The sequence below is a fragment of the Mirounga leonina genome, unplaced genomic scaffold (assembly GCF_011800145.1).
Source record: "Mirounga leonina isolate KUSES-001 unplaced genomic scaffold, KU_Mleo_1.0 Mir_174, whole genome shotgun sequence".
In the NCBI taxonomy this organism is placed as follows: domain Eukaryota; kingdom Metazoa; phylum Chordata; class Mammalia; order Carnivora; family Phocidae; genus Mirounga; species Mirounga leonina.
The window spans coordinates 71,140,607-71,155,756 of record NW_023270451.1 but is presented as its reverse complement, the minus strand read 5'-3'; the positions used below and the strand labels follow the sequence as shown (position 1 = coordinate 71,155,756).

The 15,150-nt window shown below is 39.0% G+C and overlaps 1 protein-coding gene across 3 annotated transcripts in view; it reads left to right on the top strand.

The window, feature by feature from the left end:
- The window catches only part of CHCHD3 (coiled-coil-helix-coiled-coil-helix domain containing 3), a 271,740-nt gene that overhangs the window by 51,776 nt on the left and 204,814 nt on the right, over nt 1–15,150 (top strand). For all 3 annotated transcript variants that reach the window (XM_035021132.1, XM_035021131.1, XM_035021133.1), the window contains exon 3: nt 6,526–6,607. In XM_035021132.1, coding sequence (XP_034877023.1) covers nt 6,526–6,607 — 82 coding nt within the window. The remainder of the gene's footprint in view (nt 1–6,525; nt 6,608–15,150) is intronic.

Here is a 15,150-nt window from a genome sequence, read left to right as displayed (position 1 = left end):
AAGAAAACTAGGATCTATAATAAGTAGGAGTTTCTTATTTGATCCTGAATCCAAATGAGAAATTCAGATTCTTAGAATTTCTGAAGAATTTAAATTCTTAGAAATTTAGAATGTGGCCAAGAGGAGTAAAAGATTGCTAGGCAGTCAGTAAAGAATTAGTGGACTAACCAAAACATTTGTTTAGAAGGTTGTTCACTAAAAACAAATACAGATGTGTTAGGAATCGTGAGCTGCTTTCAACCATACAAGTATTTATTATTTTCCATAATAGTTTTACAGGGGCACCTGGGTGGCTCAGTCAGTGAAGCGTCTGCCTTTGACTCGGGTCATGATCTCAGGGTCCTGGGATCGAGCCCCACATTGCGCTCTCTGCTCAGCGGGGAGTCTGCTGCTCCCTCTCCCTTTGTGCGCTCTCTCTCTTTCTCAAATAAATAAATAAAATCTTAAAAAATAGTTTTAAAGATAGGGCCAGACTTGCTGTAACCAAGCAATTGAAATACTTGGCGTTTTTTTCACATGTTTTATGGTCAGTGTTGTATCATCTACAACGAATTGAGAAAATGCCAGTGTTTGTGTATGTTTGCCATTGAGAAAGACAATAAAATGGTTTTTGAGAAGACTTTTTAAAAGTATAGGATTCAAGTATGTGAAGAAAATACCCTTTTGTCTTAACACATTTTAAAAGGAAAGTGTTGTATGTATATAAAAGCTGTGGAAGCATACTTACTGAGCTTGAAATAGGCTTGCAGATTTCCATGGCAAATCTGATTTATATGGCTTGAACATTTCTCTTTTTTACTTTTTGTCATTTCACAAACTTTGCCAGTCCCTAAAGATCTACTTGGAAACTCACTGTGCTAATAGGCAAGGTTGGCCTTTCCTGAGCTTCTCTTAAAGTAGCCCATCCTGAAACACTGACCTTTTAATTTAATAACAGTTTTATTTGAGGAAATGTTCAGATCCTGAGAGCTGGAAAGAATGTTTTTGGAAAGGCCATTTTAAATAGTGGTCTCCACATGGTATATCTTTTCCCCTTCTGTGCTTTGGACCAAACCCATCAGAAGAAATAATATATTGTTGCTTTCTGTATTCTATTGATTTAAAAACAAATAACATGAAACTTAGATTTGCTCAAAACTCATTACTATACTGGTTTACTTCCCTGCCTTGGCTTTGATTTGCTATTTTAGATTTTAAACTCTTTATGCTAGGTCATGTTTTATCTTTTGTTATTTTAAATTCTCACTTGTAGCTAAGGTAATTACTTTTTCAGCTGTGACCTTGGACGTGAGACCCAAAATTGTATTTTTTTCTTCTTTTTTCTTTTCCAGAAATAGCTGGGGCGTTAGAAAGACAGCTGTGCTTTGGTCTCTTTACTGACAAAAAGTGATGTCAACCAGCTGGTCCCTTGGGCACATCTCCTTCAGTGGCCTCAGGAGTTTCTGGCTCTTTGCATCACTTTGTGGTGCTTTCTCACTCCCACCTCTCTCCCTTGTAGCCTACCTAGATGACATCACCAGTGACTGCCATCTGTTTCTCACCTCACCCCTGGCCGGTGGTGGGGCTGACAGGATAGTCAGGATGGTATAGAGAAAGAGGACAGGCCTCGAAGCCACACCTTCCTTCTCTGCATTCTCTCTTGCATGGCTTCCTTCCCAACTTCCCAGCTGGTCGCCATTTGGTGATGGAGTCCTTACTGTTCCATTTTAGGTCTATCACATCATCATAAAAAGCTCTCTGCTGACTTTGGCTTTTCCTGTAGTTGGAAGCCCCTATATAAGCGGCATAAAATGCACCATGAAGACCTGGAGCCTTATGAGCTCACTTAGAAAACTGATCCCATTTCTGCATACTAAGACCTGGTATGCTGAGGTTTCTTTCACTGAAGCCTAGTTCTAATTGTTGGAATGAAATTCACTTGAATTGTGATTGAGACTTTGATTGAATTTTGCCTGAGAAAAATGTTGCTGTGGTCGTTTGAAAAAATCCAGGGGGAAGCGGTGTGATTGTACATATCAGCCTCACTCTGTAGATTCTGCCTGGTATGGGAAACTTAAGAGTATAGTTTGTGTAGTATTAGTTGGGTTAAATATTTATTTCAGTTTTTGCTACTAATTAGAGCTACCAGCTGTGAACAACTTGAAAAAGTGTAGTGTGATGTTGTTTTGCTTGTTTATGAGAAGTAGCTGAAAATGTGAAAATTTTCACCTTGTGGAGTACATAGTCTAGAACTTCATGGCCAGCTGACCCCCATGTAACCCAGCAGGTCCTGGTTTTGGATGAGAAAATCAAAACTCAGGTAGATTACCTGATTGATCCAAAGTCTAGCTGATGGAAAAACAAAGACTGTTTGGACTCTTTGCTGGGCTATTACTGTCTGTAACGTCTCTGCTGGTGTTTGTATTATTTTAAACCTTTAAAACTGAAAAAATCTTTAAGATTTGCCTGAATGCAGACAGAATTCTCTGTGCTAGTTTTTTTCTTGATTTTATGTGACCTTTTCAAAGCCAAGACTTGTATCTTTCTCATATTATAGACTGTGAAGTAGGAGAGAAGACAATCAACAGCATAGTATATAGATCAAAGGGACTCTGGAGAACGTCCAGTTGAGAACAGCCTTTTGAGGAAAACTGTACAGAGAGGCTAGTAACTTTCATCCCAGGTCCTCCAGATTGTTGATGGCCAAGCTTGGATTAAACCTCAATTAGTATTTATTCCTTTCTCTGATTCCTTGTTCATTATTCTGTTTTTATATTATTTTCTTTTTTCTTTATATAGCTGTATTGAGATGGATATACATTTTGTTTATCTATTCATCAGTGGATGGGCAGTTAGGTTGTTTTTCACTTTTGGGATATTGTGAATACTGCTGTAAATATTTTCAACTCTCTTGAGTATATACAGTACCTAAATGTGGAATTGATAGATCACATGGCAACTGCGTTTGGCATTTTGAGGAACTGCCAAAGTGTGTTCTGTGGTGGCCACATTATTTTACATTCCCACCAGCAATGTATCAAGGTTCCAGTTTCTTCACATTCTACCAACACTTGTTAATGCTTGTCTTTTTGATTTTACTGGGTTTGAATTGGTGTATCATCATGGTTTTGATTTGTGTTTCCCTGATGATGAATGCCGTTGAGCCATGTTTCGTGTGCTTATTGGCCACTTGTATTATCTTTTTTAGAGAAATACCTGTTTCTGTCCTTTGCCCATTTTTAATTTTGTTGTCTTTTTGTTTATGTATTTTGGATACAAGTCTCCTGTCAGCGATATGATTTGCCAGAATTTTCTCCCATTCTGTGGCTTGTCTTTTCACCTTGATGGTGTCCTTTGGTGCTGTTTTTGTTTTCTGATAATCCACACCTAAGAGAACATGTCCTTATTACCTTTCCTATATCTTCATTGTTATTACCCAGTGTCAGCAAAATTTTATTTTATTTTTTATTATTTTTAAAATTTTATTTTATTAGGTTAGTCATCATACATTACATGATTAGTTTTTGATGTAGTGTTCCATGATTCATTGTTTGCGTATAACACCCAGTGCTCCATTCAATACGTGCCCTCTTCAATACCCATTACCAGGCTAACCCATCCCCCCACCCCCCTCCCCTCTAGAGCCCTCAGTTTGTTTCTCAGAGTCCATAGTCTCTCATGGTTCGTCTCCACCTCCGATTCCCCCCCTTCATTTTTCCCTTCCTACTATCTTTTTTTTTTTTTTTTAGACATATAATGTATTATTTGTTTCAGAGGTACAGGTCTGTGAGTCATCAGTCTTACACAATTCACAGCACTCACCATAGCACCTACCCTCCCCAATGTCCATCACTCAGCCACCCATCCCTCTCACTCCCACCACTCCAGCAACCCTCAGTTTGTTTCCTGAGATTAAGAATTCCTCATATCAGTGAGATCGTATGGTACTTGTCTTTCTCTGATGGACTTATTTCACTTAGCAAAGTACCCTTTAGTTCTATCCATGTTGTTGCAAATGGCAAGATTTCTTTTCTTTTCTTTTCTTTTTTTGATGGCTGCATAATATTCCTGTGTGTGTGTGTGTGTATACCACATCTTCTTTATCCATTCATCTGTTGATGAACATCTTGGCTCTTTCCATAGTTTGGCTGTGTGGACATTGCTACTATAAACATTGGGGTGCACGTACCCCTTCAGATCCCTACATTTGTATCTTTGGGGTAAATACCCAGTAGTGCAATTGCTGGGTTGTAGGGTAGCTCTATTTTCAACTTTTTGAGGAACCTCCATACTGTTTTCCAGAGGAGTGGCTGCACCAGCTTGCATTCCCACCAGCAGTGTAGGAGGGTTCCCCTTTCTCCACATCCTCACCAACATCTGTTGTTTCCTGACTTGTTAATTTTAGCCATTCTGGCTGGTGTGAGGTAGTATCTCATTGAGGTTTTGATCTGGATTTCCCTGATACCGAGTGATGTTGAGCACTTTTTCATATGTCTGTTGGCCATTTGGATGTCTTCTTTGGAAAAATGTCTGTTCATGTCTTCTGCCCATTTCTTGATTGGATTATTTGCTCTTTGGATGTTGAGTTTGATAAGTTCTTTATAGATTTTGGATACTAGCCCTTTATCTGATATGTCACTTGCAAATATCTTCTCCCATTCTGTTGGTTGTCTTTTGGTTTTGTTGACTGTTTGCTGTGCAAAAGCTTTTTGTCTTGATGGAGTCCCAATAGTTCATTTTTGCCCTTGCTTCCCTTGCCTTTGGTGATGTTTCTAGGAAGAAGTTGCTGTGGCTGAGGTCAGAGAGGTTGCTGCCTGTGTTCTCCTCTGGGATTTTAAAAGATGGACTCCTCTCTCACATTTAGGTCTTTCATCCATTTTGAGTCTATTTTTGTGTGTGGTGTAAGGAAATGGTCCAGTTTCATTCTTCTGCATGTGGCTGTCCAATTTTCCCACCACCATTTGTTGAAGAGACTGTCTTTTTTCCATTGGACATTCTTTCCTGCTTTGTCAAAGATTAGTTGACCATAGAGTTGAGGGTCCATTTCTGGACTCTATTCTGTTCCATTAATCTATGTGTTTGTTTTTGTGCCAGTACAGATTACATGTCAGCTAAATTTTATTTATTTATTTATTTATTTATTTATTTATTTATTTATTTATTTATTTATTTAATGTCAGCTAAATTTTAAAAAGGTTTTTCATATCCCGTTGTAATTCAGTTTTTGCATATGCCCTGAGGCAAGGCCCTTATAGAGATCATCAAGTAAAGTGTCCACCTAGTTTTCCACCTAATAGGCTCCACCATTTGAAGTACTTCTGAAGTCCTGTGTGTATTCCTAGATCCTCCCAAGTTTTTCTGGTGCTTTCTTGGTCATGATTTTAGGTAGTGGTTTCCTAGTAAAGCAGAAATAGTCTCTGCTTATTTCTTATGAAAGGCTCTTAAGGAATATATAAAATTTGTCTATTTTATTTGCTATCATAGCTGTAAGAATCTTTACAAAACATATCGTACAATATTTTCCAATTGGAAAGACCAGATGTTTCAAATCAAGTCACCAGGTATTTAGAAAGCTCCAGCTGTCTTCTCAGCACTTTTCCATGTTTCTCTCCAATTGTTGGCATTTGACGTTGAATGACATATTTTCCAAAAAATATGACTTCAAAATGTTTATGAATCATAAATGCCCTTTTTTAATAAATCATGGAAAAATGAATGTAAGTACAAATGATTTACTGTCAGAAATGGTTTTTTAAAGTGTTTAATTATATGGGGCACCTGAGTAGCTCAGTTGGTTAAGTGTCTTGACTCTTGATCTTGACTCAGGTCTTGATCTCAGGGTTGTGAGTTCAGGCCCCATATTGGGCTTCACATTGGGCGTGGAGCTTACTAAAAAAAATTAAAGTGTTTAATTATCAAAATGAGAATGTTTTGGTGTCATTTTCCTCTCTGAAATCCCTCTCTTACAGCCTCTCCTCCCCTTATACATGATTGTCTGACTTTAATGATAGGACATCATTTTAAAGAATTTGTACTTAATGGCTCAGTCCCCACTGGGCGGTAAGCAGCTCCTTGAGTTTATTATACTTTTTGGCAGGTATGGAAATTTCTAGGTCACCAGGGAACTTTTGATTAAATTACTCCTGAAGTGCACTAATTGGTCTTTTCTACAGTGCTTAGGTAGTTCCAAGGAGACCCTGACCAGCTGGCAGAACTTTGCCCATTAAGATCTAGTCTCAGCTTTGTTTTCTGGAGTGTTTTCTTGCTTTTGTTTTTTAAGAAATCACTGATTGGGGACCCCTGGGTGGCTCAGTCGTTAAGCGTCTGCCTTCCGCTCAGGTCATGATCCCAGGATCCTGGGATCTACTCCCGCATCGGGCTCCCTGCTCAGCGGGGCGTCTACTTCTCCCTCTGCCTGCCTGTCGCCCTGCTTGTGCTCTTGCTCACTCTCTCTTGCCCACGCTCTCTCTCTCTAGCAAATAAATAAATAAAATCTTAAAAAAAAATTCACTGATGTTATCTCCTTCCACTCTTTATTGATCCTAGTTTCTGATGAAGAATTGAAGAGAAGAGTGGCTGAGGAGCTGGCATTGGAGCAAGCCAGGAAAGAGTCTGAAAATCAGAAACGGTGAGTTTTGTGGTATCTGAGAGAGATTTTGGTGGCCTCTTATCATAATTATGAAACATTTTTGGAGAGGGATGATTGTAATAAGACTCATTATTTGCGTTTGGCTGCACTTCAGAATGTGTTGAGTATAAGAATGTGGCCATTTTTAGTTTTGGACTGTGCTTATGAAAGCCCGACGTTATGCTCTTCCCACACTTGATTGTGACCACTGTATCTCTTGTGAGGTTCTTAGCTGCATGATTACTGACAAGTTTCTTACTATGTGAGCAGTAGTTCTTGAGGATTCTCCAGACATTTCTTAGGCGAGTTTCTTCCAATATATGTGTTTATGATTGAAAATTGTATAGTCTACAGTGGGTGTTAAGGCTTACAATATTATAGCTAATGATGAATGTCATATGTTTGACTTAATGTCCATATTGACACTAACTAGCACTAATTAGTAATGTACTCACTCAAAGAAGCTGAGGACATTGCAGAAATATGTAAGGTTGGAAAATCAAAATCCTCCATACTTCTGTTCCATTTTTGAACATTTTAGTCTTTTGTACATCTATGCAATTATTGTCATTACTAATACTAATGACAGCTGAGAGAATGTTCACTGAAGTGTTTTTGTAACAGTAGAAAACGGAAGCACTCCAAATGCCCATTATGGGGACTGGTTGAATGAATTAGGATACATACCTACAATGGAATACTAGACAGTCAAGTAGATCTTTATGTGCTGATTCAGAAAGATGTGGAAAGACCATAAATTGAAGAAAAGCAGCGTTCAAAACAGCATGATAATATTTATTTGGTAAAAAATACTACTTTTAAAGATTTAAAGTATATACTTATTCATGAAAATATGTGAATACATTTTAATCCAAGATAGAGTCAAGTGCTTCCCATCTCTGCTATTTCTGAAATTTGCATATAGCAGAGTTTTATTATATAATCATGTGAATGTCTTCCTGCTGTGAATACTAGGCACATGCCTACCACATGTAGATGCCTAGCATGTATTTGTTTTTATTTTGGACTGCTTAACTATTTTGTTTGAGAGAGCTAAATGTAAAGAGTCTTTGGATTGGATTCTAGTCCTCAGTGACCACAGGACCTTCAACATATAATTTAACCTCTTTGGGCCTTCAAGATTTTATTTCTAAACTGAGGGGTTTGAAAAATGTTCTCTAATATTTCTTCCCTTTGACGAAGTGCTAAGCTACCTCTGATTTGCTTGAAATGTGTGGAGCAGGATATAAGTTTTAGATTAAGACCACCATTTTTTCGGGAAATAGGGAAGGCTCATGGCTTAGGGTTTTAAAAAATCAAGATGTAATTAGTACTGCTGAAAGGGTCTGTGAGTATTTCAATACTTTCTTACAGAGCACTTTATAATTACTTAATTGGGTTAGGTTGATGGAGTATATAATTAGAGAGTGAAGTTTAAATATTCAAAAAATTTCAGACCATTTTCATTAAGAAGCAAAGAAAATCAATACATTATGGTAGAAATTCTTGTCTGAAATTTTATTATTTTTAATTGAATTTTATTTTAATAAGGCTTTTTTTTGGTTAGATGCTCGTATTTACTTTGCTTATTATACTTCACATAGGATTTTTGTCTTCCTTTCTCCCCATATGGTACAGGCTATTGGTTACAATAATTCCTTACTGTGGTGTTTGGTTTTTGTTTTTGTAGGTTTTTTTTCCCTTCATTATTCAACTCTCATTTGCTCTGACTTGGTCTGTGGAAGGTTAAAGGGCACATGAGATGAATAAAAGGTGCCAGTGAGATCCAATTTTATACCTCATGTGGACTGAGGTTGGCAGCCTCACTGTAAACTGGACAAATGACTATTGATAAGGAATTTATTTTCTGTCACCTTTAAGGAGAGCAGAGGGTAGTAAAACCTTTTTATTATTTTTTCTTAAAAAAAATTTTTTATGTTTGACGCTTTCTTCATGAAAACTTCCAGCTGTCAAATCTTGGCAAAAAGTGTGTGTTCATCCATATGATAGTTCTTAGTAGAATCAATAGCTGTTTTTTTTTTTTTTTCTTTCTACTGGAGAAGAAATTTTAGGAAAAGCATTAAGAAAAAAATTCTTTTTTGAGAGAGAGAGAGAGCACATGGGCTGGGGTAGGCAGAGGGAAGGGAGAGGGAGCGAGAGAATCTTAAGCAGGCTCCATGCCCAGCGTGGAGCCCGAGGTGGGGCTTGATCTCACGACCCTGAGATCAAGATGAGCCGAAATCAAGAGTCAGATGCTTAACCGACTGAGCCATCCAGGAGCCCCACATTAAGAGAGTTTTATGTGTAGTCTTTTTTATTTTATTTATTTATTAAAAAGATTTTATTTATTTGAGAGAGAGAGAAAGAGCACAAGCAGGGGGAAGGGGCAGAGGGAGAAGCAGGCTACCCGCTAAGCAGGGAGCCTGATGTGGGGCTCGATCCCAGGACTCTGGGATCATGACTTGAGTCAAAGGCAGACGCTTAACCGACTGAGCCACCCAGGCACCTCTTTTTGTAGTCTTTTAAAAGCAAGTTTTTGGGGCGCCTGGGTGGCTCAGTTGGTTAAGCGACTGCCTTCGGCTCAGGTCATGATCCTGGAGTCTCTGGATCGAGTCCCGCACCGGGCTCCCTGCTCAGCAGGGAGCCTGCTTCTCCTTCTGACCCTCCCCCCTCTCATGTGCTTTCTGTCTCTCTCATTCTCTCTGTCTCAGATAAATAAATAAAATCTTTAAAAAAAATAAAAATAAAAAAAAAAGCAAGTTTTGGAGTCATGAAGCATTTAATACATTATTGTATCTGTACCTTGATTGAATAAAGCTTTGTACGCAGTTTTAGAGAATGGCTCTTTGTGCCATTGTCCTGTCACTTGTATACATGCTGCTTACTAGTCTTACCTTGCTCTCCAGGTGCCCACATGATGGTAGGCGAGTTCTCAAGCACTTTAGAGTGGCGCATAGGCACACATACATGTAAGGAACCAAATTTGTGCAAAAAGGACTTTGGAAATCGTATTTTTTTTTCCTACAGAATATTTATTATCATTGTTTAACCTTTTTATTATGGACATTTTAAAGCACGCTGAAAAACAGAGAAGAGTACAATGAATCCCCAGGAGCCATCATACTATTTCAACAATTCTGGTTTCATCTATACCCCAGTCACTCTGCCTATATGTGGCAAATGGTGAGGGAACAATAACATTTTTACTAAGCTGGTGAATTCTCTGGCAGGGAAATAATCTAAAATGTCTTCTGTCAGGCTTGCTTAAAGAAGGTCCTTTGTTTCAGCTGGGTTTTTGGTTGAAAGACTGAAACTTAATTCTGGCTAACTTAGGAAGCAAGGACATTTTGAGAAGCATATAGGATAGCTCAAAAGAATCAAAAGGAAGATGAGAGGACTACTAGCTAGTGAAGAACTGGGTACTACTAAAACTGTACACAGTGGGGAAGAAGTAAGTCCCTAAAAGGAAATCAGGTTGAAGGCTTCACAACAAAGGGAAAAGGATGGTGGCTGGCTAAATTCCACTGAATTGAAGAGGTCATCGATTTTAAGAAGCATTTGGTGTACCACTGAGAAAAAAATTGCTGCAAATTATAGCAATAATGGTTTATCTCTTAGAAATTTTACTGAAAGAGCTCATTAAGATTTTATTTGAATTTTTAAAAACCTATCACTTGTGTATTCATGAAAAAGGAAAATGTAAGCAAAATAAATAGGTTAGGGCAGTGTTCTGGTCCTCGGGGGGGAGGGGGGATACTTTCGTCCCCAGGGGACATAAGACAATGTCTGGAGACATTTTTGGCTGTCACAGCTTGCTTGGTGTTATTGGCATCTAGCAGGTCCAGACTAGGGGTGCTGCGGAATGTCCTGTAATGCACAGGATAACCACCTCCCCACCCCAGACAAAGAACTGTCTGGCTCAGTATGTCACTAGTGCTGCCATTGGGAAACCCAGGGTGAAGGGGTTCTTAAAACTTGCTCACATTTGGTCTGATTCTTCTGAATCACTCTTGGACTTGATGTTCTTGTTCTTATTCTGTGCCATCAAAACCTTGGCGCCTCAGCATTCCTTAAAAGATTGCTCCACTGTCGTTCCCGGGATTTTTCCAGGCTGCTGACAGCAGTTGTGCAAATTGTGATGTCACACACAGGCTGTGGCAGCTGTGCAGGACTGCCACGGGGCAGACAGCAGTTGTGAGACGCTTTCAGGCGGGTGAAGACATGGACGACTGTGGTCCTAGAACCGTATTCTGCCATCACACTCAAGACACACTTGAGGCTGTAACATCTGCCAGGCTGAAGGGACTTGCTGAGTGTCTGTCTTGTGTCCCACCTGGTGCAGAGGGCCTTTGACATGTCTCTGCCTGGCAGGGGCCGCACACATGTACAGCCCATCCAGAAATCGTTTAAACTGAGGATATTTCATTAGGCCATTGAAAATGTACCCGAACTCCTTTCCTTTAAGTCTCCACTCCCTTAAATCTAAACATGCAGATGTAGCCTCATTAAAAGTTGCTTTATTAGGAGAAGGGCTCTGCTAAGACCAGTGACCATGTAGCTAGTTGTATGCACTCTGACTGGATATGCTGTATTCTCATTTCTTTTTTTCTTTTTTTCATATCTAAGAAAACATTTACACATGGACTCTCAATTCAGGTTGTTTTAGATCTGATTCTGTTTTATGAAAAGCTTCAGTGATTTGCTTAGTTGACAAGCTGATACCCCCCAAATCACTGACGTAATATTAGGACACACACTAAAATTGATGGGTCTAATTTGGAATCCTGGTTTTGCTTACCACAACATCTCATGGATGGAATAGTTGTTTGGTGCATTGGGAGTCAAGAGTAAATTAAATGCCCATGTCAGCAGTCTGTTTTTGCTATCCTTCTCTATTGCCTATTTTGGATTATACCTGACCATACTGTGTTGGAACTGTAGCAAGCCAATATGGCAGGGACGCGGGATGCTACAGTTTGAGTATAGACTTTTAAAATGTGGTCTTCTGCACCCTACCTCCAAGAGTCAATCTCTGACAGCAAGAAAAATGTGACTACTTCTGACCTCTGACCTTTGGCATTTGAATTTCACCTCTTTACCTATAAAGGCAAGTGAAAGTGTTTCAGTTTTAATAACCTTTCTTCAAGAAACCAGGAAGAAAGGGAATAGCTACATGATGTTGTAACTAACTGTACATCAACCAAGATGACTTCCTTGCTGTTTTTAGATGAACAGCAAGCAGTTGAAATTTTACCCCATTTTTAATGACTTGAAAAATTACCTTAGATTTGTGAGACATAAAATAATTAATTTGGTTTAATAAATTAGTCATAAATTTTGTCAGTATCTGGGTAAGTTAAACACAGTCCATTAATTTTTTTCAATTTATAGCATCAGGTAAGGGCTTATATTATCAAATAAGGGCTTAAAGCTTATTTGTGCATTTAGTTTCTTTTTTTTTTTTTTTAAAGATTTTATTTATTTGACAGAGAGAGATACAGCGAGAGAGGGAACACAAGCAGGGAGAGTGGGAGAGGGAGAAGCAGGCTTCCCGTGGAGCAGGGAGCCCGATGTGGGGTTCGATCCCAGGACCCTGAGATCATGACCTGAGCCGAAGGCCGACGCTTAACGACTGAGCCACCCAGGCGCCCCTTATTTGTGCATTTAGTTTCTTACAGTAAAAGTGAAATTCACAGCGATGGTATCTTCTGTTTAAACTCATATAATAATTCATTTCAGTTTTATTATTAGTTGTTTTCTGCCTGTGGAAGAAAAAGCTGGGAAAGAAAGGAGTAAAGAATCCACTGGAGAAAAACAGGGTATTGTAGGTTAGTGTCACATTGAAAATACATAAGTCTGAAGTCATTTACCTGGTGTGGTGCCTTACACATAGAGAGTTCTCACAAACATTTGCTCAGCTGAATCACTGGAGCTGGAAAATCCTGACAATCTTCTAGCAAGGACGGTCTGTTTTATATGCTTATATGTTTTATAACATATATATATATATATATGTATGCTATGTTTTGTTAAAAATAAAAGCAAATTATGCCTTTAAAAAGACATTAACTGGAGGCTATAGATACTACTAAACCTTTGTTTTAAATTAATGTAGTGTTAAACATCACTTTCCAGTTGTAAACACAAATCACACATGTATGAAATTGCATACCTTCAACCTGCGTGTAATCTCTAGGTATATAAGAATTTTAAAAAATCAGCAATTTTCGGGCGCCTGGGTGGCTCAGTTGGTTAAGCGACTGCCTTCGGCTCAGGTCATGATCCTGGAGTCCCGGGATCGAGTCCCACATCGGGCTCCCTGCTCGGCAGGGAGTCTGCTTCTCCCTCTGACCCTCCCCCCTCTCATGTGCTCTCTCTCATTCTCTCTCACACAAATAAATAAATAAAATCTTTAAAAAAAAAAAATCAGCAATTTTCAAGGAACAAGTGCTGTTAATAACTGGTATTTATCAATGGCGTATTATAAAAGTGGAGTTTTCAAGTGACTTTAAAAGATCAATTAGTCAATATTTTCTCAAGGCACTCAACTGTCACAGGCAAATGACTCTCACTTCTGATTTAGAAATATTTGCAAATAAGGTGATTAAAGAAATTTGAGTTAATCACTCTCCATTTGATGTCCAATGTAATGTGTACCACTCTGCTGTGATGTGAGCACATTTCCCTGTGTACCGGATGGCTTGTTGGCATTGTCTGCAAAATACTCCTTGATATGCGCTAACATTTAAGAGCTCCCTCTGTATCATGAAAATCCCTATATAAGAGAATTGTTTTCTTATTGAAGCCTTTTTTTAAAATGCGTACTGCATTGCTGTTGTTTTATACCTATCCCTTTTCTATTACATTTGCTTAAAAGTAGATAAAGAACGAGCCCGTTCTCAGTGCAAGAGGAAGATTGCGTTTTAGCCACCTGATACTTTTTCCGTGGAAGATGATTAGAAGTGCTGTGTATGTACTAGGTATTGGAATCTTTCGCCATCTGCCACTTTCATCTTTTTCTCTTCAAATGGCACTTTTCTGTTTTTAGTAGAGACGACTGCTTTCTATAACCAACCATTTTAGAAGGTTGTATTATCCAGTCTGTGTTTTGTTTACCTCTCTTCTTATTCCAAAGCCAATTTTCTTTCTTATCGATGCTATGTTGTTGTAGGATCCTACCCTGAATTCTGTTTAAGAAGCTATTTCTACATGGTGGGAATATTAAACCTGGAAAAGCAGAATCAGTCAAGCATGCCATAGAGATCTGTAACTTTTTTATTGATTGTAATAGCAGCAGTGATGTTCAACCACTTCTTGCTCACATTTCTTTTGACAGTAATTACAGAGTTTTCTCTCATGAAGCCAGTGTTTGAAGTAATTTGTGCTAAAGTTGGTTTCTACATTTGGAAGTTTCTAGGAATTGGTTTCTGAGTGTTCTGTGGTTGTAGTAGTTCTTGTTGAAGTTTCTGCATTACCAGTACAATCTAGGGAAGAGCGGAGCCTGTAATGTGCTCTATAAATCATTTATCCTTCCTTCCATAACACTGACAATAGCATTCATAGTTTATCCCTGCTTTATAGAAACAGATGACTGATGTAGACATATGCAAAGTTTCTCAGTCAGCAGCAGAACGGGACTTGAATTGGACTGCCCCTTAGCCCCACACCATCTATTGCTGAGGTGATAGAATCATACGGTCTCACATCATCTTGTAAAACATTTATTCAAAGGAAGCCCAACGTGGGACTCCAGTATGAAAGCTGATTCAAGTGCCATCTGGTTAGGGCTAGGACTAGGAATGTAGAGCTCTGTCAGCCTTTACCCCCGCCCTTTTCCCTTCCTAGAGACCTGGGAATCACCTTCACAGGGCCCTAATGCTATTAGGGCTGAGTTTGAGAAACCTGTGGTCAGGATAATTTTCTCTCAAATTTGGACGCTTTTTGTGTGAGGAGTATACTTGTCCAAACAGCATTTGTTGGATGGCTGCAGTTTTGTTTCTGTTTTAGAAGGTGAGTGGGCAGTGGCCTCATGTCCATTTCCTTGAGTCCAGAAGTCCGTATTTATGGATGGTGGTCCACGTAGGCTGGGCCTCACCCTGGCTGAGCCCTCGTCCTCGCCCTTCTGGAAGCCATCTGCTGATCCTGCTGGTAATGAGTGCTGTGTTAGGAAGAGTGTAGAAGAATGTGAGATCCTTCTATAGCAGTTCACTTTGGAAACAGTGGAGAAATATACGGAGAGGGTCCCCTCTTTCCTTTCCTGACCTTAACAGCTTTGCCAGTAGAGCCTTGAGTTGACGAGGAGTATGGGCAACATAGTTGTAAATCAGATGTAAATTTTTTCTCAGCATTATAATATTTCCAAACATTGGCACATTTTGATGTCGAAGTAATAACCCCTCCCCCCTCCTTTCCTGGCTGGAGAAAACTGTTAAGAGCAAGTGGCTCATGTTAAGTTTCTGTTAAATATTTTGCTGAAGAAATCCATATTCTTTTGCATCCCACTCATCCAGAAGCAGATAGGGTTTGTCTTTGGAAACTTTCTT